Source organism: Brachyistius frenatus, unplaced genomic scaffold, assembly GCF_029030835.1.
Source record: "Brachyistius frenatus isolate BFR_SWC_R1_liver_20210118 unplaced genomic scaffold, ASM2903083v1 Contig_288, whole genome shotgun sequence".
Classification (NCBI taxonomy): Eukaryota; Metazoa; Chordata; class Actinopteri; family Embiotocidae; genus Brachyistius; species Brachyistius frenatus.
The window spans coordinates 53872-75956 of NW_027210887.1; the positions used below are offsets into that span (position 1 = coordinate 53872).

At 41.3% G+C, this 22085-nt stretch overlaps 1 protein-coding gene across 3 annotated transcripts in view; it reads right to left on the reverse strand.

Annotated features, from left to right (window-relative positions):
* Positions 1 to 810: 810 nt before the first annotated feature.
* The window catches only part of LOC138635072 (glutamate receptor ionotropic, kainate 2-like), a 58426-nt gene continuing 37151 nt past the window's right edge, over positions 811 to 22085 (reverse strand). For 2 of the 3 annotated variants that reach the window (XR_011312054.1, XR_011312055.1), the window contains exons 7-17: positions 17452 to 17595; positions 16507 to 16614; positions 16249 to 16362; positions 15930 to 16136; positions 14540 to 14763; positions 10992 to 11110; positions 9841 to 10058; positions 8699 to 8924; positions 4237 to 4487; positions 936 to 1520; positions 811 to 891 (exon numbers count right to left, since the gene is read on the reverse strand). Coding sequence is in view for 1 of the 3 variants with exons in the window: in XM_069722384.1 (XP_069578485.1) it covers positions 1356 to 1520; positions 4237 to 4487; positions 8699 to 8924; positions 9841 to 10058; positions 10992 to 11110; positions 14540 to 14763; positions 15930 to 16136; positions 16249 to 16362; positions 16507 to 16614; positions 17452 to 17595 (1776 nt within the window). In the remaining 2 variants the exon portion in view is untranslated. Of the gene's footprint in view, positions 1521 to 4236; positions 4488 to 8698; positions 8925 to 9840; positions 10059 to 10991; positions 11111 to 14539; positions 14764 to 15929; positions 16137 to 16248; positions 16363 to 16506; positions 16615 to 17451; positions 17596 to 22085 lie in introns of all 3 variants that reach the window. The other variant, XM_069722384.1, reaches the window with a different exon arrangement.

The following is a 22085-nucleotide window of genomic DNA, read 5'->3' on the forward strand; positions in this document are numbered from 1 at the left end:
TTGTTCTTGTACAAAAACAAACATTTTTGTAGAAATCCTGCATTTTAAACAACAACTGATACAGAGTGAAAACTGCAGACTGTGTGTAAGGACGGACATGAGTAAAGACTTTGACAGTATACATTGCTTGTAGAGGCTTTGAACATAATAGGCAATGGCAGAAAGTTCTTCACAATGGCAGAACTTTGGCACGAGAAAGGCTTTACAGAAGAAGATGATGAATATTTGACAAGGTCAGCATAGATGATTCCAAACTAAACATCACTTTTATACATCAGTTTCATAATAAACCATTTGGCACTGACTACTGTTCCATTTGTTGGTGTAAGATTAGTGTTTGTTCAAATCATTTGAGAGAAACTCAAGCCACTGAAGGGAGGGACCGATCGGGTCACACACACATGGAGGTAAGACAAAAGGGCATTGACATCAACAAAAAAACTACATCTGGTGTTACTGTCACAATAGAGTTTTCCCCTCTGCACAGGTGTGAAGTGTGTCAGATGAGAGTGTGAGTGTCTGTGTGTGTCTGTGTGTGTGTGTGTGTGTATGTGTACGTGTGTGTGTGTGTGTGTGTGTGTGTGTGTATGTATACATGTGTTATGTGTGTGTGTGTCTGTGTGTGTGTGTGTGTGTGTGTGTGTACTGTGTGTGTGTGTACGTGTGTGTGTGTGTGTGTGTGTGTGTGTATGTATACATGTGTTATGTGTGTGTGTGTACGTGTGTGTGTGTGTGTGTGTGTGTGTATGTATACATGTGTTATGTGTGTGTGTGTGTGTGTGTGTGTGTGTATGTATACATGTGTTATGTGTGTGTGTGTACGTGTGTGTGTGTGTGTGTGTGTGTGTGTGTGTGTGTGTGTGTGTATACATGTGTTATGTGTGTGTGTGTCTGTGTGTGTACGTGTGTGTGTGTGTGTGTGTGTGTATGTGTACATGTGTTATGTGTGTGTGTGTGTGTGTGTGTGTGTGTGTGTGTGTGTGTGTGTGTGTGTGTGTGTGTGTGTGTGTGTGTGTGTGTGTGTGTGTGTGTGTGTTAAAGTCCACTTCTAGTGTGGACCAGACAAATGTTTCGTCACAAACCTGCTAGGATCATCTTTCAATTTACATACTTTACCAACACGTAAGTCCTTTGTTTCCAGCTCCCATCAAACAGTGAATGTAGCAGTGAGGTGACACTGCTCAGGTATCTATATTTCCACAGGAAACATCCGTCTACATAAGCAAGTGGGTTCAAAAGGAATCCTGTTTTACTGCTAACCTCGACCCGTAGTTAAGTCAGCATTAATCTGACCCCGTCGCCCCTCCTTGTTTTTTATTTGGGGCAGGGGGGTGGGGGGGGGGTGCATTCAGCGTTCACGCCATGGTCTCCTTTCCTGGGAGTCTCCTGTCGTTAAACGTATGCATGTTAATGACCTCCTCTGTCTTAACGATGACGGGCGGCTGAGGCTTTTGCTTGAGACGGCGTTGGCACTTCAGAGACACACGCAGCTCGTCCATCATGGCACTGCAGAACGATCGCTGCAGAAAAGAGGGGAAGTTACAGCTGGTGTCATTCTGCATGACACGCAAACGTTCCCTTTGTTAAATATGACTAACATTCGAATGCTATACTGAATATTGGCAAGACATGAGGTGAGGTTCCTCCTGGGTTAGAGTGGTATCTCCAAAATGCTTTTTGTTTACATATTTGTAAGCATTTACTTATATCACTATTTGTATTCTATCTCGATCGAGTGTGTTTCAGCCTATCCATGTCACCTCAGTGTTCCCGGGTCAGTGTCACACTGCCACAGGGTCTTTTTGACCACTAGGTGGCTCCAGTATTTGAACATTTTATAATCCTACACATTGTGGCTTTAATGGTGCTGGAATTATTTCCGTTTCATTAATTACATTTTACTGTTTTACCTGGTAAATATTCTAACTTTAATTTTAATGGTATGGTTCAAGTCGTAAAAAAGATTTTCAGAAAGCGCCTCCAGAACCACACAAGACAATATGTAACTGTTTTTAAAGCAGGAGTAATAGCTGCTGCTCAAGACAAAAAAAAATTCACAAACAATGGATGTATACATGTATACAATACTGTATTATTTAATAGAGAGTCTGATAGTGTCGTTGAGTATTAACATTGACAAGATCAAGTTAGAAAAAGTATTACTGGAGGTAATTTTAGACGTAAACATTTTAAGTGTCAAACAATACTTAATTCAGTAAAACTCAAAATACTTATTCTTACATACTTAGTATTTAGATTGAACTACAGCCGATTCATTTTATTTAAAGGTCTGGTGTGTCCCAGATTTCTCCCTTCTCAGCTTTTCTGTCACACAAAGGTCTAAATGTGTTTACCAGTCTTTTGCACTCTGCCAAGAGCTAAATCCCCAGAGAAACACTAAATACTTGTAAGTTTTGGCATGAAAGTGAGAAATGTACAGATACAACACAAAGGACAAAATATCCATTTCAGAAGATTAAATCCAAAAATCTTGCTACCTCTTTAAAACACCAGTTATGTAACTTCCATAATATAAGCTTCTGCTGTCCCTGCATGTATGTGGTGTTAAATCGTATAAAATGTCAATATTCTTGTGCGCCAACTTTGCCAAGTCAAATTCCAATACATTGCTTTTCTGATTATGCAAAATGCAATTCAGATTCACAGGGTGTAGGAGGGGAGACGATATAAAAAAAGGAGGGAGAGAATGAAGCTATTATTTTTCTGTTTGTGTATGTGTGTAGGTGTGGGAGATGGATATCTGTAAGTGGCTTATGCACCAAGTATTTTGTTTTTTTTCTCCATTTTTACATATATTTGTCTGGTGTATGAAATGCATGATATTTCCTATATTCTGAAAGAGGGGTGATTACGGAAGTAGAGAGGCGAGAAGGGCGAGGGAAAAGAAATGGTGAAAAACAATGAGGAGGAGGGTAAAAACCTGGTGGTGTGAGGGTGGAGGAGGCTGGCAGGGAGTGAAAGGAGAGGCTTGTTGTCAGCATGCAAATTACCAGCACCTTGGCTGCCTAGAGATTGTGGCATTTGCAAATTATCTGAATATTGTGACACAGTCTTGCAGCTCTTGAGTAATGATAGCTAAGATGTGCTCTGAAATATATGCAGCTTATAAGAAAAAAGCCAGAAACTAATTACAATTGCAATAAAGTAACAGGCTGCTGCGCTGTGCTAATTCTGTAGATGTAAATAATTAAAAGACGCTATCAAAAGGACTTTTACAATTATCTGGAAACATCATTGCACAAGTTAAAGTGCACTAAAATACAGACTCCACACTGTGATGAATCATATGCACTCAGTACTAAAATAGAGCACCGATAGGGCAGCCGGAAATATATTCAGTCTCTTTCTAGAAATAAACATAACCAGAGGGGGGAGAAAGAAGCTGCAAATATTATACCGTGTGCTGAATGTTTTTTTTTTATTTTTCAGGGACATTACAGGATATTTATAATGAATAACTTGCTGTAATTGCTCCGTTCGTTCACACTGGCCGAGCACAAATCTGATTCTGCGATTTCAAATTCGGAGATGCGCTGACAAAATCCTCCTTTCTTGTGCAAATCCAGGTATCTACCAATGTTACAGCCTTTTTACTATGAAATTCCATCTTTTTGGTGCCATCCCTCCACTGCAGCCCAGCTAGGGAACATTGTCCTTGGAAAGAGGGAGGACTAACTTTGTAAATTTCACACTTGATTTAGCGAACTCACTGCTAAAGCCTCACACTGGTCTCAGCCAAACTTTGGAAAGCGTTTTTTTGGACTTTGTCTCAAACCTCTTCCATTGGCATTTCTTCACCACCACTCAATCTCCATTAAGGACATGGGGGAAAAAAATGACAGCTCCCAGTCATTCTTTTGGTATATGCATTTAAGTCTTTTACAAGAGACTTGGAAAAAAAATGAAACATTTATTTAAATCTGCAGAAAAAAACAAACATCCTACATAAAGATGCACTGAATGTGTGCAGTATGCATGTTTTATATTTAACTGATTTGATTGTTGTTTGGTTTAATTTCTTGCATCTACAGTTTAATCCCCCTTAAAAAAAATAGAGGAATACAATAAGACATGGTGAGGAATGAGTGAGGGATGTCTAACTTAAAATGAAACCCAGCTCAGGTAAAATAATGAAATTACAGTTAGAAACAACCAACTTTGAGACAAAGACATAATGTTTTAATTCTCATAATGTGTCAGAGGAGACCCGGGTACCTTTTCCAGCTGAGCATTCTGTTTAGACTTGTAAAGGACCTCCCCCACAGCCACAAACACTGACAGCACCAGTCCTGCAGCCAGCACGATGAAGATCCCACCGATGTTCTGCACTCCCAGAGCGCTGGCCTCTTTGCTCTCCTCCTCGGGACAGCCGTTGCCTCTCCACCACTTCTCCTTCATCATGTGCAGCTTTCCTTCCTCCTGCAGCTGCAGAATGGCTATCGTGATCCTGTCTCTGTATGGGGAGCCTGCCGATACAAAAACACAACAATTAGACTGGTGAAAACAAAACAAAAAGATTTTGCCTAGTTTAGTCATTGTTGTGTTGGTGGGTGTATGAAGCACATTCAGGCTTGCATGTGATCATATATAACCTGTCATGTTATTGTTGGCTGCTTAGAGAGAGTTTTTTTGTAAATCCTTCTTCAAATCCCACTAATCCCTATAGTCACAGAGTGATTCCAAAAGTCTCACTCCTCTCTGCAGTGTGTGAATTATAATGCACAGGGAGTTGGCAACAATGACTTAGCTTTGTGTAGCAGAGCTGCTGTTGATTCTGACGAATTAGCTGCTGTTTGCGCACGCTTTGGTGCGACCTAAATGCTGCCCATAAACAGAGCAGCCCAGTGGGGTGTACATTACATGGGTGCATACGTGTTTGGGATTAGATGTGTGTATCGGCGATAGGGTTTCCTCTATAACTGTGTTTTTTATGGATGTTCATGTCATGTTGACTAAAAAGAACCCCAAATCCACAGAAAGTGGGAAGGCGCCAGAATTAGAGACACGGCACTAAGGCGCAGCGGGTGCTGGCTTGATCAAAGCAGGAGTAATCGTCGCAGTCGAGCCGAGTGGGGTCGTGTTCCTTCCCCTTCCACAGCGTGTGACACAACAGACGGCCGATCGAGGCGCAGCACACACTCTCTGCCTCAACCAGGCCAAGAAAGATTAATACTTACTGTGAATGTTCATCTTTCATGTTTTCGCTGCTTTAAAAGCTTGTTAGTGTATTTATGCGATTACGGAACTCATACATAATGAAGCCTAGTTGTACATTTCAATTTCAGGCTTTCGGCTCATGTGTTTACTCAGAGTGAGTTAAAAGAGATGAAACAAACGTTAATTTTTTATAATGGGAGCAGAATATCTATTTTTTTTATTTTTTTTACAAACACAATAATGTTTTGTCTTAAAACTCCGGTGGAAGTGAACGAGTCTGACCCCAGGAAGCAGGTAGCATCACTTTGTCTCCGACAGCTTTGCCTGTCAGCCACTTTGGTTGATTCTCTTTCGGTCTCATCTATCATTTATCAAATGCCATCCATCATCCTTTCATCTCCAAGTCTCTATGTATTTACACTGACAAAGAGGACATTACTACAAAACGAAAAAATTACAGCGCGCCAGTGATTTTTGAGCAGCATATCTGTGTTTTCCTTTATTTACCTCCACCAAGGACATTATGTTTACATTGGAGTTTGTTTGTTTGTTTGTTTGTCTGTCTGTTTGTCAGCAGGATTACAAAAAAAACGACCAGTTTGATATTCACCAAACATAGTGAAATGGTGCCGCATGGGTCAATGTGCAGCCATTCAATCTGGGAGCGGATCTGAATTACGAGGTGGATCCACAAATTATTTTGTACTTTTATTAGCACTGCTTCATAGGGAATTTGGCTTACAAAATGCCGTACATCTTAAAATTCATTAGGTGACAGTTAAGTTCAATAGTGACAAAACCAACCCAATGTTATACCAAAGCGTGTCATACACCCATCAGTCCACTGGAAGATACCGTGCCAGCTTCACGTTTCGCCTTGCCTACATGGTTAGGGTTTTGGAAAAGATCATGGTTTGGATTAAAATACTGCAAGTAATTTTACGTAGGAAACGTTAGGTTACCTAACATATGTAACACAAGTTAAATAGTTACTTGATTTACAAAAGTTACTGAAGTCATAAAATAAACCCACACTGACTTGCAGATGGTTGTTCCTTAAACCCAACCCCAACTTTTTTCCTATACTTGGACTTTATACATTTTTCTACATCATTACATGACCCCTGTTTCGATCCTGGTTACACGTGTTTATTTTTCAGGCTTATGTGAAGCGATACCCGATACCAGGCTGGACAAAACATCGGACATTCTAGAAATACGACTCCATATCACAATCCACATTCATGGATACCAGTAATCCTCTGGGATATACACGTACTTGTTGAAACTTAATACAGCAACCAATCGTTATGAAGCACAAGGGGCCAGCGGTTTCACAGCGGAAACTGGAACCAATACAATGATAACATTGGTAGAGTTCTAAGTATATCCAGACATACTATATAAGCGGTTGCAGTTGCAGATTTGTACAGCACAGAGGAACTACTGGCTCACCAAGTGCCTTTCTATTTCTTGAATAGTCCTTTATAAGTGTGCCTGTGCTGTACTTGCATGTATGCCTTTCATGCATTCTGTGCATGTACAGTAGATACAGTATATTCTGCTCTAAATATACAGTCTCATATGTGCATTTGGCTGTGCATGTGAAAAGCATATGCTTGCTTCATTTGAAGATGAGAGATCTATCAAGTATCCGAGTCCCTTGATTCTCACTCCCCTCATATCTCAAATGATTAATGATAGCCTAACAAAGCAGGCCTTGGATAAATGCTAATAGGATGGGTCCTTAGAGAGGAGGATATGGAGAGCGGGGAAAAATGCTGTGCTTGACACACTGTGCATACACAACTACCTGACAGATGTTCAACACCAGAGGACATCCATCACTCCGATACTGTCTGGCCTCAAGTATTAATGTGATCTCAGTTTAAGTCGATAGCAGTAGAAGACGCGTTTGCGTTTTGGGAAAAGGACGTGTGAAAACAGACAAGCTCTAAAAGGTTAAGACTTATTACACGGCTTGCTCCGGTTTATTGCTGTAAAAGTCCTCCAGGGAATGAGCTGCTAAACAGTGTTCAGCAGGCCAAAAGTGATAGGCTAGAGGTTGATGAGAAGGCTGAGGTCTTCGTTGGGTTTGGGACGAAGACACGAGAAGAAAGCCACTTGAAAAAGTGAAATATTCCAGCTCTTACCATAACTGCTGGCATAAAAACAGAACTCACTTTGAACTAATCAAGTAATTAACTATCTCAAGATCTCTTTCTATCACAGAAGAAACAGTTTGCAGGCTGTAATCAGCTTTATTTCTGAAATATTGAGCAGTGAAACTCAGAATTAGAGATGGAAATGAGTTCGTGGGCAGTGATAACTTTGAAAGTGGGCATTCATTATCATGCATTTCAATACTAAACCACTTATAACTGAATTGAAGTGATTTGATATATATTTCCCCATATATTTGATGCTTTTATCACCACGGGAATACAAAAAAAAAAAAGAGCTGATCCACGTTCTAGGTTCCGTGTGTCCATTTCAAGGGCATCAGTGTAAGTACTTCTGCACTTATGGAGCCACAGCGGGACTATATTTCACAGCATCACCTCAGCTTTGTTATGGCCACGGCAATCACGGCATCCCTGCAGATTCATAACTGCCCCGTACTCATCAGCAGTAGCCGGGTCCAGATGCGGATGGCCAGAATTAATCCTCCATATTTTGATGGCCTTCGTATCACTGATGATGGATGCCACCATTATAGCCGGTTGCAGTGTTTTCCATGGCCTCGTCATGACCACTCTAACCTTCATGACACTGGAATTGGAACCATCAACAGCTTTCAGCCAGGGTCCTCAGAATTGCCAGGGCTGAGCTGTGCGTTTATTAGTTTTAGCTCATCTACCTCAGCACAGGATAATGGTGCTTTAAAATGTCCAAATCCAAATTTTTGACAGAACTTGGGTCAAATAAGCATCTGAAAACAACTCCAAGTGCTTGTTTTATACTCTCTGAAGTGTATTTTAGTTGTGGTTTAATGCTTAGCTACAACTCAGACAGTGTCAAGTAAATCAAAGAGAATTGCACTAAATTGACTTTCAGGTTGTTTTCAGTGTTTCACTGTCTGGCACTCGCACATTCTTGCCTCAAGTGACTCCAAAGTACAATAAAACACACCATTAAAAGTATTTTTGAACATTGTTTGACCCAATTTTGATTCTTACTGTGTAAGTAATCCTGTGAGACAATCATTATGGCTAGAAGAAAAAAAGCACACACTTGCCAAGGCAGTGAGCTGCAGGCACATTTTAACCTTATCCATAAATTCAACTTTTGCAGCCATTCGCTTTTCATTAAGCTAAACCTTTTACACCTCACTCTGTCTAACCATTATACCTATGACCCCATCAATAAAGGTCAAGCTCTCCGTTCTCAAGAGCTTATACATCATCCACACGGTATACTTTTATCTGCCACATAGTATCTGCTGCGTCTCTCTGACCTAAACCTGTTTAAATGTTTTATAACAGCAGGCAGCACAGAGGCATGCAGATGTTATATTTACCCATCGGTGTTCCCACTCCGTAGGCTTTGGAATCTATGAGGCCTCCAATCTGTGTGAGGTTGCAGTTGCGCTGGGTGGAAAACTCGATGGTGGTGGACTCCATGAGGAAGGCATAGTCTGACGTCAACACACGCTGGATGCCCTCCTCCACATTCTTCACCATCACAGATTGCCTCCTGCTGTTCATGAACTCCCACATCTTGTCATAGGTAGAGATTTTTGTCTTCTGCAAAGAGCCAGAGAATAAGATTTGAATGAGACTGGTAGCATTAGAATAGAATATATGTCAACCAAGTCTAAATGTTATGATAATTTTCTTTTATAAAATAAGTATTATGCAGCCTGTCGGATGTCTTCAAAAATTACTTATTCATTAAACAAAAATACTCGTACATATTATTATTTTTACGAAAAAGACAAAAACAAAGTTACAATCCCTTCACATTTTTTTCAACAAGAGCCATTCATTGTATTCACATGTAATTACCTCTTCTGCCATTCCCACGCTAAATTCTAATTGCCTTCTTTTGCATAAAATATTCCCAGGAGTCGTTGCATGTATATATTCCAGCGTTTAGGTTTAATTTATTGTTACCAAACATTTCCTACTGCTGCTGCTTCGAAAGCATTTAACTGACAAAAGTCAGGAGTAGCTCTTATCACAAGGAAGGCATTGATCACCAATGTTAGCGCTTACTGCAATTGTATATCAAAAGTATGTCTACAGAACAGGAATTTATTACAACAGATGAGTCACAAATGCAGTTAATAATGGAACAAAAAGAAGAAGCCCCAGTGAGCTATTAGATAAAGATCTGCAGGTGACATCTGCTGTAAGTCCTCAGGAGGGGCACAAACTTTAACATTTTTAACACTTTAAAAATAAATGTTGTTTTTTTTAAACTACTCACGTATTATTGAAGCAACATGCTTTTGTTTGGCTGTATTGTAAATAAATACATCCTACTGTTCTGATTCATTTAAAAAAAAAAAAAAAAAAAAAAAACTAGCTACTAAAGAAATGTTTGCCAAGACCGCTGTAACCACAGGTGTTGCAAAGTCTACCAAATCTTAAGGATTATAACTGTGATAAGTGAGAAAGTAATATTCCTCTCTATCCACTCTATGAACATGATGGCTACCTTGAAGAATGTCATGGTGGCACCGTCCTCCACCACCCCATACAGGATCTTAGTTTGTTTGGCCAGGTCATCGGCTGAGTCAATGGGTGACTCCATCCTCTCCACAGTGAGGAAGGCAGCCAAGTTGGCTGTATATGAGGAAATGATGATGAGGGTGAAGAACCACCAGATGCCTCCCACTATTCGAGTCGACAGGGCCTTGGGCATGAGCTCTGAGCCTGTGGCGAAGGAGGTGGCAGGAGTGAACGTCACACTGAAAAATGTATTCATCTAAACAAGTCGTCATTACGGTTCTAATCTTCACGTTAAGTTTATTTTTAACATGTAAAAACAAGATAAGACGGGCTCCTTTCAAAACCAGCCCAACTTGTTTGAAGAACTCTTCAAGGTTTTAGCTCAGGCAGATGTGCCACTCGCTTCAAGATGAAATCACTTGAGAGAGCTCTCAAAACAAGATGATTGTTGGATTTCAAACAAGCGAAATTATCTTGTCTCGGTCACAAGTGAGCGCTTTAAATAATGCAGAGGACATAGGAAAGCGTTATTTAAAGTGTCTCCTATGAACAAGGTGTTTGCATAAATCAATGATAAATCAAATGCATTCAATATTGATCATTCAGAACAGTGTGGAGAAGTGACAGGCTGTTTGGGCCAGAGAGTCATGTACCCAAGGTAACCTCACATCCTGACTCCACACCCCACTGATCTCTAGGTGCTGATGGGCCAAGGGCAAGAGAAGAGGGCTCTGGGTATTAACAGTGGTATTGTTACTATGATAAACAGCATTTCTATAGATTGACATTTTTTTCAGTAAATATGACTAATAATTCTTTGAGCTACTGTTTGCAGAAACATTCATAGATATTTCCATGAATTGCAATCTCTAATTTAGGCTGTTTAAATCTATCTTTCTTATATATGTTCCTTATATACACATTTAGATACAGTCTGTGTTCCTATAACCTGAGTTTATTAAATATATGTCGATAAAAAACTTTATATGCACATTTACTCTAAGTTCTGTCTGGACCTCCAGAGGTCTCGCTCCATTGCCACTGGCTTGGTTAAAGAAAACCCAACCCTCAGGGACAGTGGGATATAGAGAGCTCCAGCTCCATAGAGCAACTGCAGCCACAGGCTGAGGCAACTACCTTGCTGCATGAGAGCACCAACTCCAAACCAGAAACTATTGAGCAGCGTAAAATTGTTTTCCACTACATCAGAGTCTGGGTTGCATGGATGCGGGTTGTACCACTCGTAAGGGCTAAACCTATAAAGGAGAGAGCAGAAAGACAGTCAGCAAAAAGCACAGAACAGTGTGTTCCCTGGTGCAGATTAAAAGGCTGATAAAACAAAATTTGAAAAAAAAAAAAAAAATCATGAGCAGGAACAATGAGAATGTAAATGTATAGGAATCCTGTTTTGTGGCTTTGGGATCAGAGCCTCTGCAGAGACAAAAGCAAATCATTCAGGCTTTCGCTGAGATCAACTTATTGGCATATTCAAATGCCATCAGTTTATTGTAAGAACGGATCAATAGACTAGAATAACACCGTCACTGGTGATAATGTCCCAGGGCGTGATGATCTTTGGAGCTAATTTTCAATTCACTTACTCAGGAGCCTTTATGTGTATCCTCCAGCAACTGCAGTCACTGTTCTTCTGTTGATGCCCCAACCCGGGACTTTGGCTCTCCTTTTTTCTTTCAACAACCATCTCTGTTCTTACCCTTCCTGCCTGCGTCTCCTCTTTTCTTATAATCCCCCCCCCCTCAACTATTCCCATCCCAACAACCTACACCCAATTTTTCCCTGAATGCCTTGCCTCCCCTAAAATACTCCCCCCTTCCACCCCGCCTGCCGCGGTTGATTGTCAGTGTCTTCAGGTCAGTTGTGGACATTTATCATTTATTACCTTAAGCAAAAGTGGCATGGCATTAGCGCAAGGTGATTGGGTTAGGGTTAAGCATCAGGAACTGATTGAGTTTGTGCTAAAGTGGTTGATAGAAGGAACATTGCTTATGCAGAGTTGAGGGGCCCAGTCAGGCAAGGCTGTTGAGGAGCTTTGCCCCAACACACCACATGCTAACAAGCCTGTGGGCAAAGTCTTCAGGGTTTAGACTGTGTAGAAATGTAATGCTATTTGTCAGCTGCGGCTGCACAGGAACACACACATGTTTGGATGCCAATCTTTGTGAGGATATTCATTGACATAATGCATTGGCAAGCAGCTTACTCTAACATAAACCTAATTGTAACCTAAAAAAAAAAATCTCCCGTACTTATACTGTTATCATGGCAGTATTTACCACAGGGACTGCATGACTACTGTATATACATACAGCTATGTCACGTGATCTCTCTTTGTTGGTGCAGCTGCCTAATTAACTGGTCTTATTTACAAGAATGGTGAATGCAGCAACATTTTTGTCACATTGCTCTCCCTTTCAGATATTTTCAATGCTTTTCCCTTTGAGGATCATCTGCGTGGACATGGTTGTAATGACACACTGTAATTCTTCCTGTCAACGCCATCAAGATGCCCGATTTAGTGGAATGTTAATGAGCTCCGTCTCCTTGGAACTACAACTGAAACGGCACAATGGCCTTGCGGAGCCGTGTGGAACGCAGTGTGTGCGCTCGCTGTGTGTATCGAGCCTCTGGCGCATACATGCTTCTGCATACGCCTTCAGAGCTGTGTGGGAGTGTATTTGTATATGGTAGCAGCTGTGTACTTGCATTAGCTCAATCAATTCCATACATTTTCTGTGATGATTTATTTAGGGGGTTGTTCACCGACATTATAATGTGCAGCTGCAGCCGGAGGCCGATTGTGACATCGGATGCACGCACTAGGTAAGGTTGTGGGTGTAAATCTATTGAATGCTCACTTGATTGGATTGTGTTTGCTCCTTGCAGTGTCTACACATGTATTCTTTATGCACCAGGCCTGATGGATCCTCTTTATGACCTTTGCCTGCAGCTAGCCCGTATTCCTGCGGGCCGTGTTCTGCACACCGATCACCAGGAAGAAGGGGATGTGGAACATGCAGACATAAGGTCACCTCCTCACGCAGAGCACAGGGGACATGTCGAATTGCACACAGAATTCTTAAAAAGGACCCCCCCCCCCTCTCTCCTCCCCACTCCTGTCCCTCTTCCCCTTCACCTGTCCCCAGCCACAATAACAAAACATGCTCCCTCCATTAACTGTCAGTTGGATTCAATTACTCTGCCTGGCTTTATAGATCTGTTGCTTTTATTCTCTCAGGCCAAGTGAAGCGGCTGTGTTGGGAGTCTTAAAAATCATAGGCATCTGGAAGTTGGACTACAAAACTGTAATTCATGTAAACATGTTAAAATACAATTTAAATCATCCCTTCTTCTTGGCAGCTGGGCATTCTCTCGCCTGGAAAATGTTTTGTGATCTGAGAGAGTAGCATTTGTTGTGTTAATAAAGAGAGAAATCAATTCGACTATAAACAGAGCTGGAAGGAACCACAGAGAAATGTATTTCTCTGGAGCTTGAAATAAGAGAACTTATTCAGTCAAGAGAAAAAGTGTGAATGCGTGTGGGAAGCGGTTCAAAGGCAGGAATCCCTGGTGAGATTGAGGTGTGTAGTGTTTTATTGTGCAAAACTGGGACTTCATATACTCACTCCACTCACTCTAGTTGCAGGGGATTGAAGAAAATAATATACTCTGCATTTGGGGGATTGACCAATCAATCAGCAGCCGTGCAATCAATACTACAATTATGAGAGAACCAACTCAGCGAATTGTAGAGAACCCTGTAGTTCAGATTTAAACTTTACTGAATGTTTTTGGTCACAGTGTGATGACGAGCACTATTTATTGCCATGGTGTGCAAAAGAAAAGGGCACAATGCATGCACAGACAAGAGCATCATTATTAAATAAAAGTACCGAGGCTATTTCATTACAACCAGAGAATATATCAATATAATTGCATGCCAATCACTTACCCTGACCAACCCGCGGAAACAAAGGATTATGGGTATAATTTGCATATTCTGAACAAACTTAGGTGACAGTTGCTGCTTTCTTCTTCATGTGAGCATTTTGCCGGTAACATTTTATGAAATGTGCATTAAACCCAAGCCTCTCAAGATCAACGGAGAGGAGGAGGAGCCCTGGGGTTAACACACATCACACTACATTGTCATGCATCAGGGGTTTGAAGGGGGATAGGTTTATCGAGATAGTGTAAGAATTGTACTTGTACATTGTCAGCAGTGTAGTTGTACAGGTCTTACAGCTGATTAAGAGATTTAACGAGCAGCTGGTTTTACAGTTGCTGATGCTTGCGCAATTATGCCTGGAATACCGTCAGCTAATTTAAAGACCATACAAGTGTTTCCCTTTGTTTGGGGTCCCTCAGTGTAATGAGGTCACTTTTATTCTTTATTTCAAAGGTGCTTAGTTTTGGTGATGAAGCTGAAAACTTTGAAACATGTTAAAACACTGGTATGGTCCTTTAAGGTTACACGTTTACGGCAGATTTGATATCCTTTTGCTGTGCATCATATCTTCATCACAGACGTATCTAATGTTAAAGAGGCATTCACTGCCTCTTGTCGGACCGTACGAAGCAACTGCTGTATGTTAGTGAAAGCAGGCAAGCAGGTAGGGAAGAGAGGAAGGAGGAGGAGAGGAAGAGGAGGGGGGTTAACATGTTACCTGGCTATGACAAACAGCACACAACTGACACCCAAGCAAGCCAGCAGAATATACATCCAGATATCGGGTGAGAGGGGGTTGAGGAAGGAGAAGACCCCGGGGTTGGTGCCGTTGGGCTTGCGGTACAGGATACTTATCCCCAGCGTCATGTAGGGCTTGGAGAAGTCGATGACCTTCTCTCTGACATAGGTGATGGCCAGAGGAGCAACTGCAAGGTCTGCTTTCTGCAATAAGATAAAAGGGGCAGCACTGAGTGGGTGGAGGGGTGTGTGTGTGTGTGTGTGTGTGTGTGTGTGTGTGTGTGTGTGTGTGTGTGTGTGTGTGTGTGTGTGTGTGTGTGTGTGTGTGTGTGTGTGTGTGTGTGTGTGTTTGAGTCCGCCAATAAAAAACAGCCAATTCAATTAACACCGGATTTCTGCCGACAGCTGGTCTGGTCAATATGTACAGGAGGCAGAGACATGAGGGAGAAAATTGCTGGGATCATTACTTCAACTAGATTATCAGGTAGGAGGCCGAGTTTTTCTGTAAATTACAGGTTACGTGTCGGATCCTTCTTACGTGGTGTCAAAGGTGAGTCACCAAGGCAACAATCTTGGGATTAGATTAATCGGTGACAAATTAACCTCACGTCCCCTCTGAACATAACACTAGCCTTCTGTGGAGCTGAAGTATTTTGCATGATCCTTCCAGGTAGCTAGCGTTGCTTGTGCTATCTAGAAAACTACTGGGGAAAGTAAAACACTTCATTTCCTCTGAGTTGAAGGCTTTAAATGGTATAAATTTCCATCTTATCAAGTCATTACTATACTTGACCCTAAAAACCTTCATGCTAAACTGCATCCAATTTGACCACACATGACAAATAGAGAAGAATGGAATATGCCAATGCATACTGTGGTGGTAGAAGAAGTAGAGACCAGTCATGAAGTCAGCAACTTGCTAATATGAGCTAACCTTAGCCACCATAAGCAACTGTTCATACCAGACCGAGTGAAACTGCAGCAAAACCCCTGATTACATCTTCTTATTTATAAGAGGAGTGTATTGTTTGTTCTTTCAGATGTTACATAATCTTTCCACAAAAACACTCATCTTATTAAAAGACATGCCAGTGTAGTGAGAATATCAAAATCGAAATCAACTCAAAGGTGACTGCTGATTTCAGACAAAAAGGACGATGGCAGGTTTCTGTGCTTGCATGGCAAAACAATTATAATAACTTGATTTTAGAAAGTTAAAATTCCTACTTTACTGGCAGGATTTCAATTACTTTGATACAAATGATTTAATAATAAGAAAATGTATTTATTTCCCAATTTCTTATCAAAAGGAGAAAATGCTCAGAGGTATACTGAGATTTCTGCATATTTTCCTGTAACTGTTGACTCACATGATCCATTAGCTCCCGCACCATGCCGTTCCACTGGCCTGTACCCTCATCCAGTGCGCCGTACTTCCCGTCTTCTACTAATCGCACCTCATAGCGGAAGCCGAGGATGCCGGAGAGCTCTCTCAGCAGGTCAATACAATACCCCTCAAAGCGGTCGTTCCCATACAGAGGTTTGTCCGACTTCTTAAACATCACGTATGGCTCCTCCTGTACAGGGAAAACAAGTTGAACAGCAGACATCTGTGTGTTTGGTATTTGATATTTTCTGTGTGTATTTGTTGAGTGTGTGTGCTGCTTGTGTGTTCATATGGCTGTCTACCAGTATGGTGGATACACGCAGGGATTTGTTAGCCAGAGAGTCAGTGATGTTGGACGTCTTGCTTTTGTGAGTCTCCGTCATATTCAGACCACTGGGAGGATCCCATGTTCCAATCTGTTGAAACAGTTCACAGTCAAGCTTTTACCCCCATGTCTTGTCTGCAGACAGCAAGTGAAAAGCTGCAATGCATCCGCACCAACATTTTTCTTTTTAACTTGAGACTCAGAAACCACACAGTATCAGAAATGATTGACACACCTTTTCCAGACCCTCCTCTTTCAGACTGATGACATCTAGGTCGAAATCTGTTCTCAGTCCATTGGTCTTGTTGAAGAGAACACGTCCTGTCAAACCATCCCAGTGAGCCTGGAGGCAGAAATATACAGCATCATAAACTAAAATCCTCAGCTCTCGGCAGTTATTCCATTAACCTTAAGACATCGTCTTTCTCGACAATATGAAGCCAACCTCTAACCATAAAACTTTTTCTTTCCCAATTATGAATTCCGTTTGGTTCTCCCTCCGCTGTCTATCTCAACAACATAACAAGAAACAATAAAGCAGCGGGAATAGAAGCAGGTTTGACAGGTAAGAGTTCATTATGCATGTGGGTCATTGTTCTTGAAGTTTCACTTCAAAGCCCGTGGAGGAACAGACGGGCACGAAGAGTGATAGCAGACATAGGAGGGGGAGGAAACATCAGCTATTACAATGGCTCATTCTGAAAATTACCTGCAATGATACCATCCACGGAATGAAAGGGCTTTGGAGAACAAAGCAAATGGCTGACCCTGACTAGAGTTAAGGAGACACACTGAGGCTTTGATATAAACACTGGTGGAGATATGCACAGAGAAAGTGTGTGTGGGGGGGAAAGAGAACGAAGCATCCCAAAAAACATGTAGTTACTGCTGGATAATGTTGTAGGCATTTAGATCCCATTTTTATAAAGTAAATTGAGTGTTAAGATAAGGAAAAAAAACACGAGATGTTTAAATATGTTTTATCATGATAAAACGTTTGCTGGAAAAGAACCATTTAAATTGGGTGATTAAGTTAAACAAAAGCATCACAGTAATCAGCTGCAAAATGCTTGCAAACACATGATCGCACTAATCCATACCACACAGTAACGGGGCTACGGGGTGCAGCCGATTCTATAGGTCAGAGGTCAACACATAGGGGGCAGAGATGTCTCTGTACCTCTTTGATAAGGTTGATGAAACGCCCTCCAAAGCGCCACGGCTTGTGGCGATTACACTGCAGGGAGCTGACAGTGATCTGCTGCGACTGCTGCACCGCCACCGCCACCACATGCACGGCGTCATACATCAGCGCTGCGTCCGTCTGCAAACAGGAAGGTAATATTATTAGACACTTTTATGAAGCCGGTTGATACCTCTGTCCACACAACCTTTCATCGCTCCTTTTGTCCAGCTGTGGGGGGTGGGGGGGGGGGGGCATGAGAAACTGGGAGAAGTCTGGAGTGACTCGCTTTACCCTTTAGTCACGAAAAGAGGACATGAATTAGGAGTATTACCAGCAGTCAATGCCTCGCACAAATGGCAGCGTCTCAGCCTGTTAGTAAAAAAAATACCCAACCACTGTCTGAGGCAATCAGAAAGCTCTGGCAGGGAGAGGTTCTCAGTGGAAGGCCGGCCTGTCACTGTGAACACGAATGGTTCCTGATGGGTGCACCTGTTCCCCAGAGAGAATGAAGCGCAAAACAGGCACCAGTGCAGACAGGACAACTCTGACTGGCTCAGTCATTATGACATGCGAAGTACAGAGCACAAAGAGTTGCTGTGATACATGGTGAATCGCATTGAAAACCACCTATGATAGCCATCTGTATAACCCCAGTAATAAGTCATCAAAGGGAGGAAATGCTCAAGCTGAAATTTCTCACCCTGACATGCTGAGATTTATCTTTACTGCTCCAGTTGGCACACATGAATTAGTTTCATGCCGTCTGTCCACAGAGCTTGTGACACTCCACATTTACCCAGGTCAACACATTACAGCTCAGCTCAGATCCTCTTTCCATGGTCCCGCACAGGCTGAAATACATTGTGGTGATCTCATTTGACAAGTCCTGGATGACCAACCTGCGAGGGACTATGAAAAATCATTTTGAGGCTACAAAGAATCTGCTGCAATAGGATCTTTATGGATGTGCTGGCTGCCACAAAGAATGAGCTGGGCTTCAATACAGCCAGGCGCACAGTGGGAGTCCGCCGAGCTGCTGCACTGCACATATCGACTCCTTATGTTCTCTCTATAGGTGCAGTGAAGCATCCACTTTATCCACATGGGAGAAAAGGAATGTGACCCGAGAGGGGAAAAAGTATGTTCCATGTACAGTTTATTTAAGCCTTATTAATGGTGACAGGCCAATTCAAGAAATGAATCTTCTATCCAACAGCAAGAAAAGAGGAAAATAAAGATAGAAAAGGATGGGGTCTAGTTCATGTGTAGTTGCAGCAGTGGGCAGATTGTCAGCTTTTAGCTTGTCCACCATTTCTACTGTGCTTTAGGTGTTGAGGTGACTGCTGATGTCAAAGGCAGCAGCAGATCAGAGAATGGGTGGCACATCTTTGGGCTCTTTCATCTACTCTCCTTTCCTGGAAAAAGGGAACAGCTATAGGGCCATATCTGCACTCCCAGTCCCAGCAGTGAGTATATGTGGAGTGAGTGTGTGTGTGTGTGTGTGTGTGTGTGTGTGTGTGTGTGTGTGTGTGTGTGTGTGTGTGTGTGTGTGTTGTTCATGACAAATACTGATTAGGAAAAAGAGTCTGTCATTCCTCTAATATATGTCTTGAATAAAGAGACGTTATACACGCAGTCAGTATGCAAACAATATTTTCTCTACTGAAGGGAAAGTTTGTGATGTGTCAGTCCAGTGCTCCATTTCAAAAGTACACGATACATATATTTAATCAATGAAAATATTTCACGACTGATTTTAGTTTGGCTGTGACATTGTTGAAATAATGCAATTCATATAAAATCTTCACATCTACTATTTCTTTTCAGTTGTATATGTGACCTTTTAACTTCCCTCCAACAAACTTGATTTTTTTTTCTCTTAAAATAACTCAATATCACAACGTTCATATTCTTCCAGCTACAAACTCTTTATTCATTCAGCTCAAACTACAGTATCCACTTGTATTTTCCACTTCATTATTATGGCTATAAATATATTCTGTGAAAAACACTTCTGGGAATAACAATCTGACAACTTGTTTGCTAAAAACAGATACAGTCTGAACGTTCTGCTTGGACGTTTATTTTTACTTTACATACTAAATTAAGGCCGAGTATAAAATTCTACTGGATTGTTTTAGCACAACCTTGATGTGTGACAGAAGGCTTGTACCTTAAACTTCAAGGAATGCTGGTGTTGAACTGTTTTTTTTCAAAGCTATTTGCAGCACAGAGTATCCATATCAAATTGTTTTTTCTGACACTCTTTAAAGTGGATTTTGCAACAAAATACAGCAAAATCCTTCTATTTTGTTTTCAGACATCAATAGTTTCTAGAAAAGTTACACAGAAATATGAACAGACAGCATGTTAGAGTACTTCAGTCTATGGCAGCTATTTGATATGCTTTAAAGTGAGAAAGATTTGGAACCTTCAAAACACTTTTTTTTTTGCTGACTTGTGGGCAGTGGACACCAGCTGTGAACACAAAAGCGACACTATTCAACTTGATATGATAAACTTTATTTCAAACAGTTGCTTTTTACACATCCAGTAGTTAAGAAGCAACATTGCCTGTCATTTGGAGCTGGACTCTGGTGACCTTTTTTTGCTGAATACAGCTGCGTGCTGTGGCCAAAAATAACACTGTGAAGGAAATGAGAGTGTAGCGAAACAATACAGTTGTACACTGGACAGTTAAACACCGAGCTGAAACTCGCTGCAGATCTCTGTACAGCTGCTCCAAAAACAGGTCTTTTGTGAAAACAGCTTACCACAGTTAAATTTTAAAGTTAAGTGTCCTCTAGTAATTACCCAGAGAAGTGACACAGTTCAGATAACCTATTAGAATCTATTTAAAGTGGGTTTATCCTTGTTAGGAAGAGGCGGGTTAGGTGAATGGGTCGATTAAAACGGCGAAATCCAAACAATTCCAAATAGTGGGGACAGTGTTTTAATATCTCTTTTATCATTGCCATGGCAACAAAGGTTGCGCACAATGTGGTTCATACTTTTTTAATCCAAACTTTCTCCAACCAAGTGTTTTTTGTGTCTAAACTTAACCAGGAGCTCTAATTTAGGAAACACTCCTGGGTCGTATTTGAGGGTAATAACAAGCGCCCATATGATTGCATGGGTTGGAGGCCTTGTTGGAAACGCTGAGAGGAGCTGCAGAGTCAGGTGATAATTCTCTGTAGATTCATTACTATGAGTGACACCTTTTACACTGACATCTAATGTCTTAATGTTATTATAAAATATACCTTCTTTAAGATGTGAAATTGCTTAAAGTAAAACATTTTTACTGCACAATTCCTTGTGGAATTAACTTATGATTACAAATAAGATTGAGTAGCTCAAGTTAGTGTTGTCAATGACTGAGACTACTTTATGATGCAGTATCCTGTTTCAAACTGAACTTTAAAAAGCCTTTTAAGATGCTACAATGACAATTACATGCTTCATCAGCAGCCGTGTAAAGAGTTTTTTTTATCCGGGCAAAATTAGAGACGGGAGGGTTTTTTTTTTATGGTCACAAAAAGACCGATTTGTCTAGCAAAGTTCATTAGTTTATTTGAGAACAGGATATTGGATATGTAACAGTATGAACACAGTTCTGTACGCTGCTGTGTTTGCACGCAGAGGCCAAAATATTTCACTGACTCCTTCATCCTCTTTGTTTGAGTGATTTATGTCATTCTATTAGCTTCTGTCGTGACTTAACAACCATTCCTGGAAATATTTTTCCCATCTTTTAACTTTTGATGGCTATGATATATCAAATACTGTCGGGCTCAAATAATTTAGAAGGCAGAGATCTTTTTCCTACTTTGGAGCAGAACAATTCCTGAAAAATCCCTTTGTGATGGAAACAAAAAGAGGCTGATATCAAGTGGAAGGAGAGATCAAGGGGGGAATATGAAATGATGGCTCACAGCTCAGGCACATTGCATTCCATTTAAAAACAATCCAAGAGCGATCTTGATATTTATTACAAAGCCAAGCACAGGTCCTGTTGGGTGTTTTAAGCGCTTTAAGTGGAACCAATCTTGAACCCCTGGGACACTCGGAGAGAGAGGGGAAGGGGTTTCAAAGAAGATGCCCAAAGTTTTTGTTTCCTTGTCCTTCTCATCTCTCTCTCAGCCACCCACATAACCATCTGAAATCCCACAGTCCCCTTTTGCGTCAACAAATGTACCAGCCCGGCAACCATTTTCCATCAGTTAACAACTTGCATTTTAGCGTTACAGGTTCATTTCAAACTCTTGTCTTAAAAACTAGACTGGATATGTGAGTAACAAATACTGACACACCTGGCGGAAAACACTTCGAGGAAACACGAACGCATGCCAATTAGCTCGATGTGTGCACCCAACACAAGCGTGATCACACCTAGAAACAGTGACAAAACCTCAACTTGCAAGCTTCCCAGAGGCATGCCTCATTTGTCGTGTAGTTGCATGCAGCTTCCTCATTTAGAACAGGTGAGCTGCATTCGACTGAACTATGTGTATGTCTGCGTGTGTGTTTATACAAATGTATTCATTTTCCCTGCATCAGTATTCACACCAGCTCGCCACCTGTGAATAATTCCATAATTCCTCTGATAATGTAGCACCCTGAAAAAC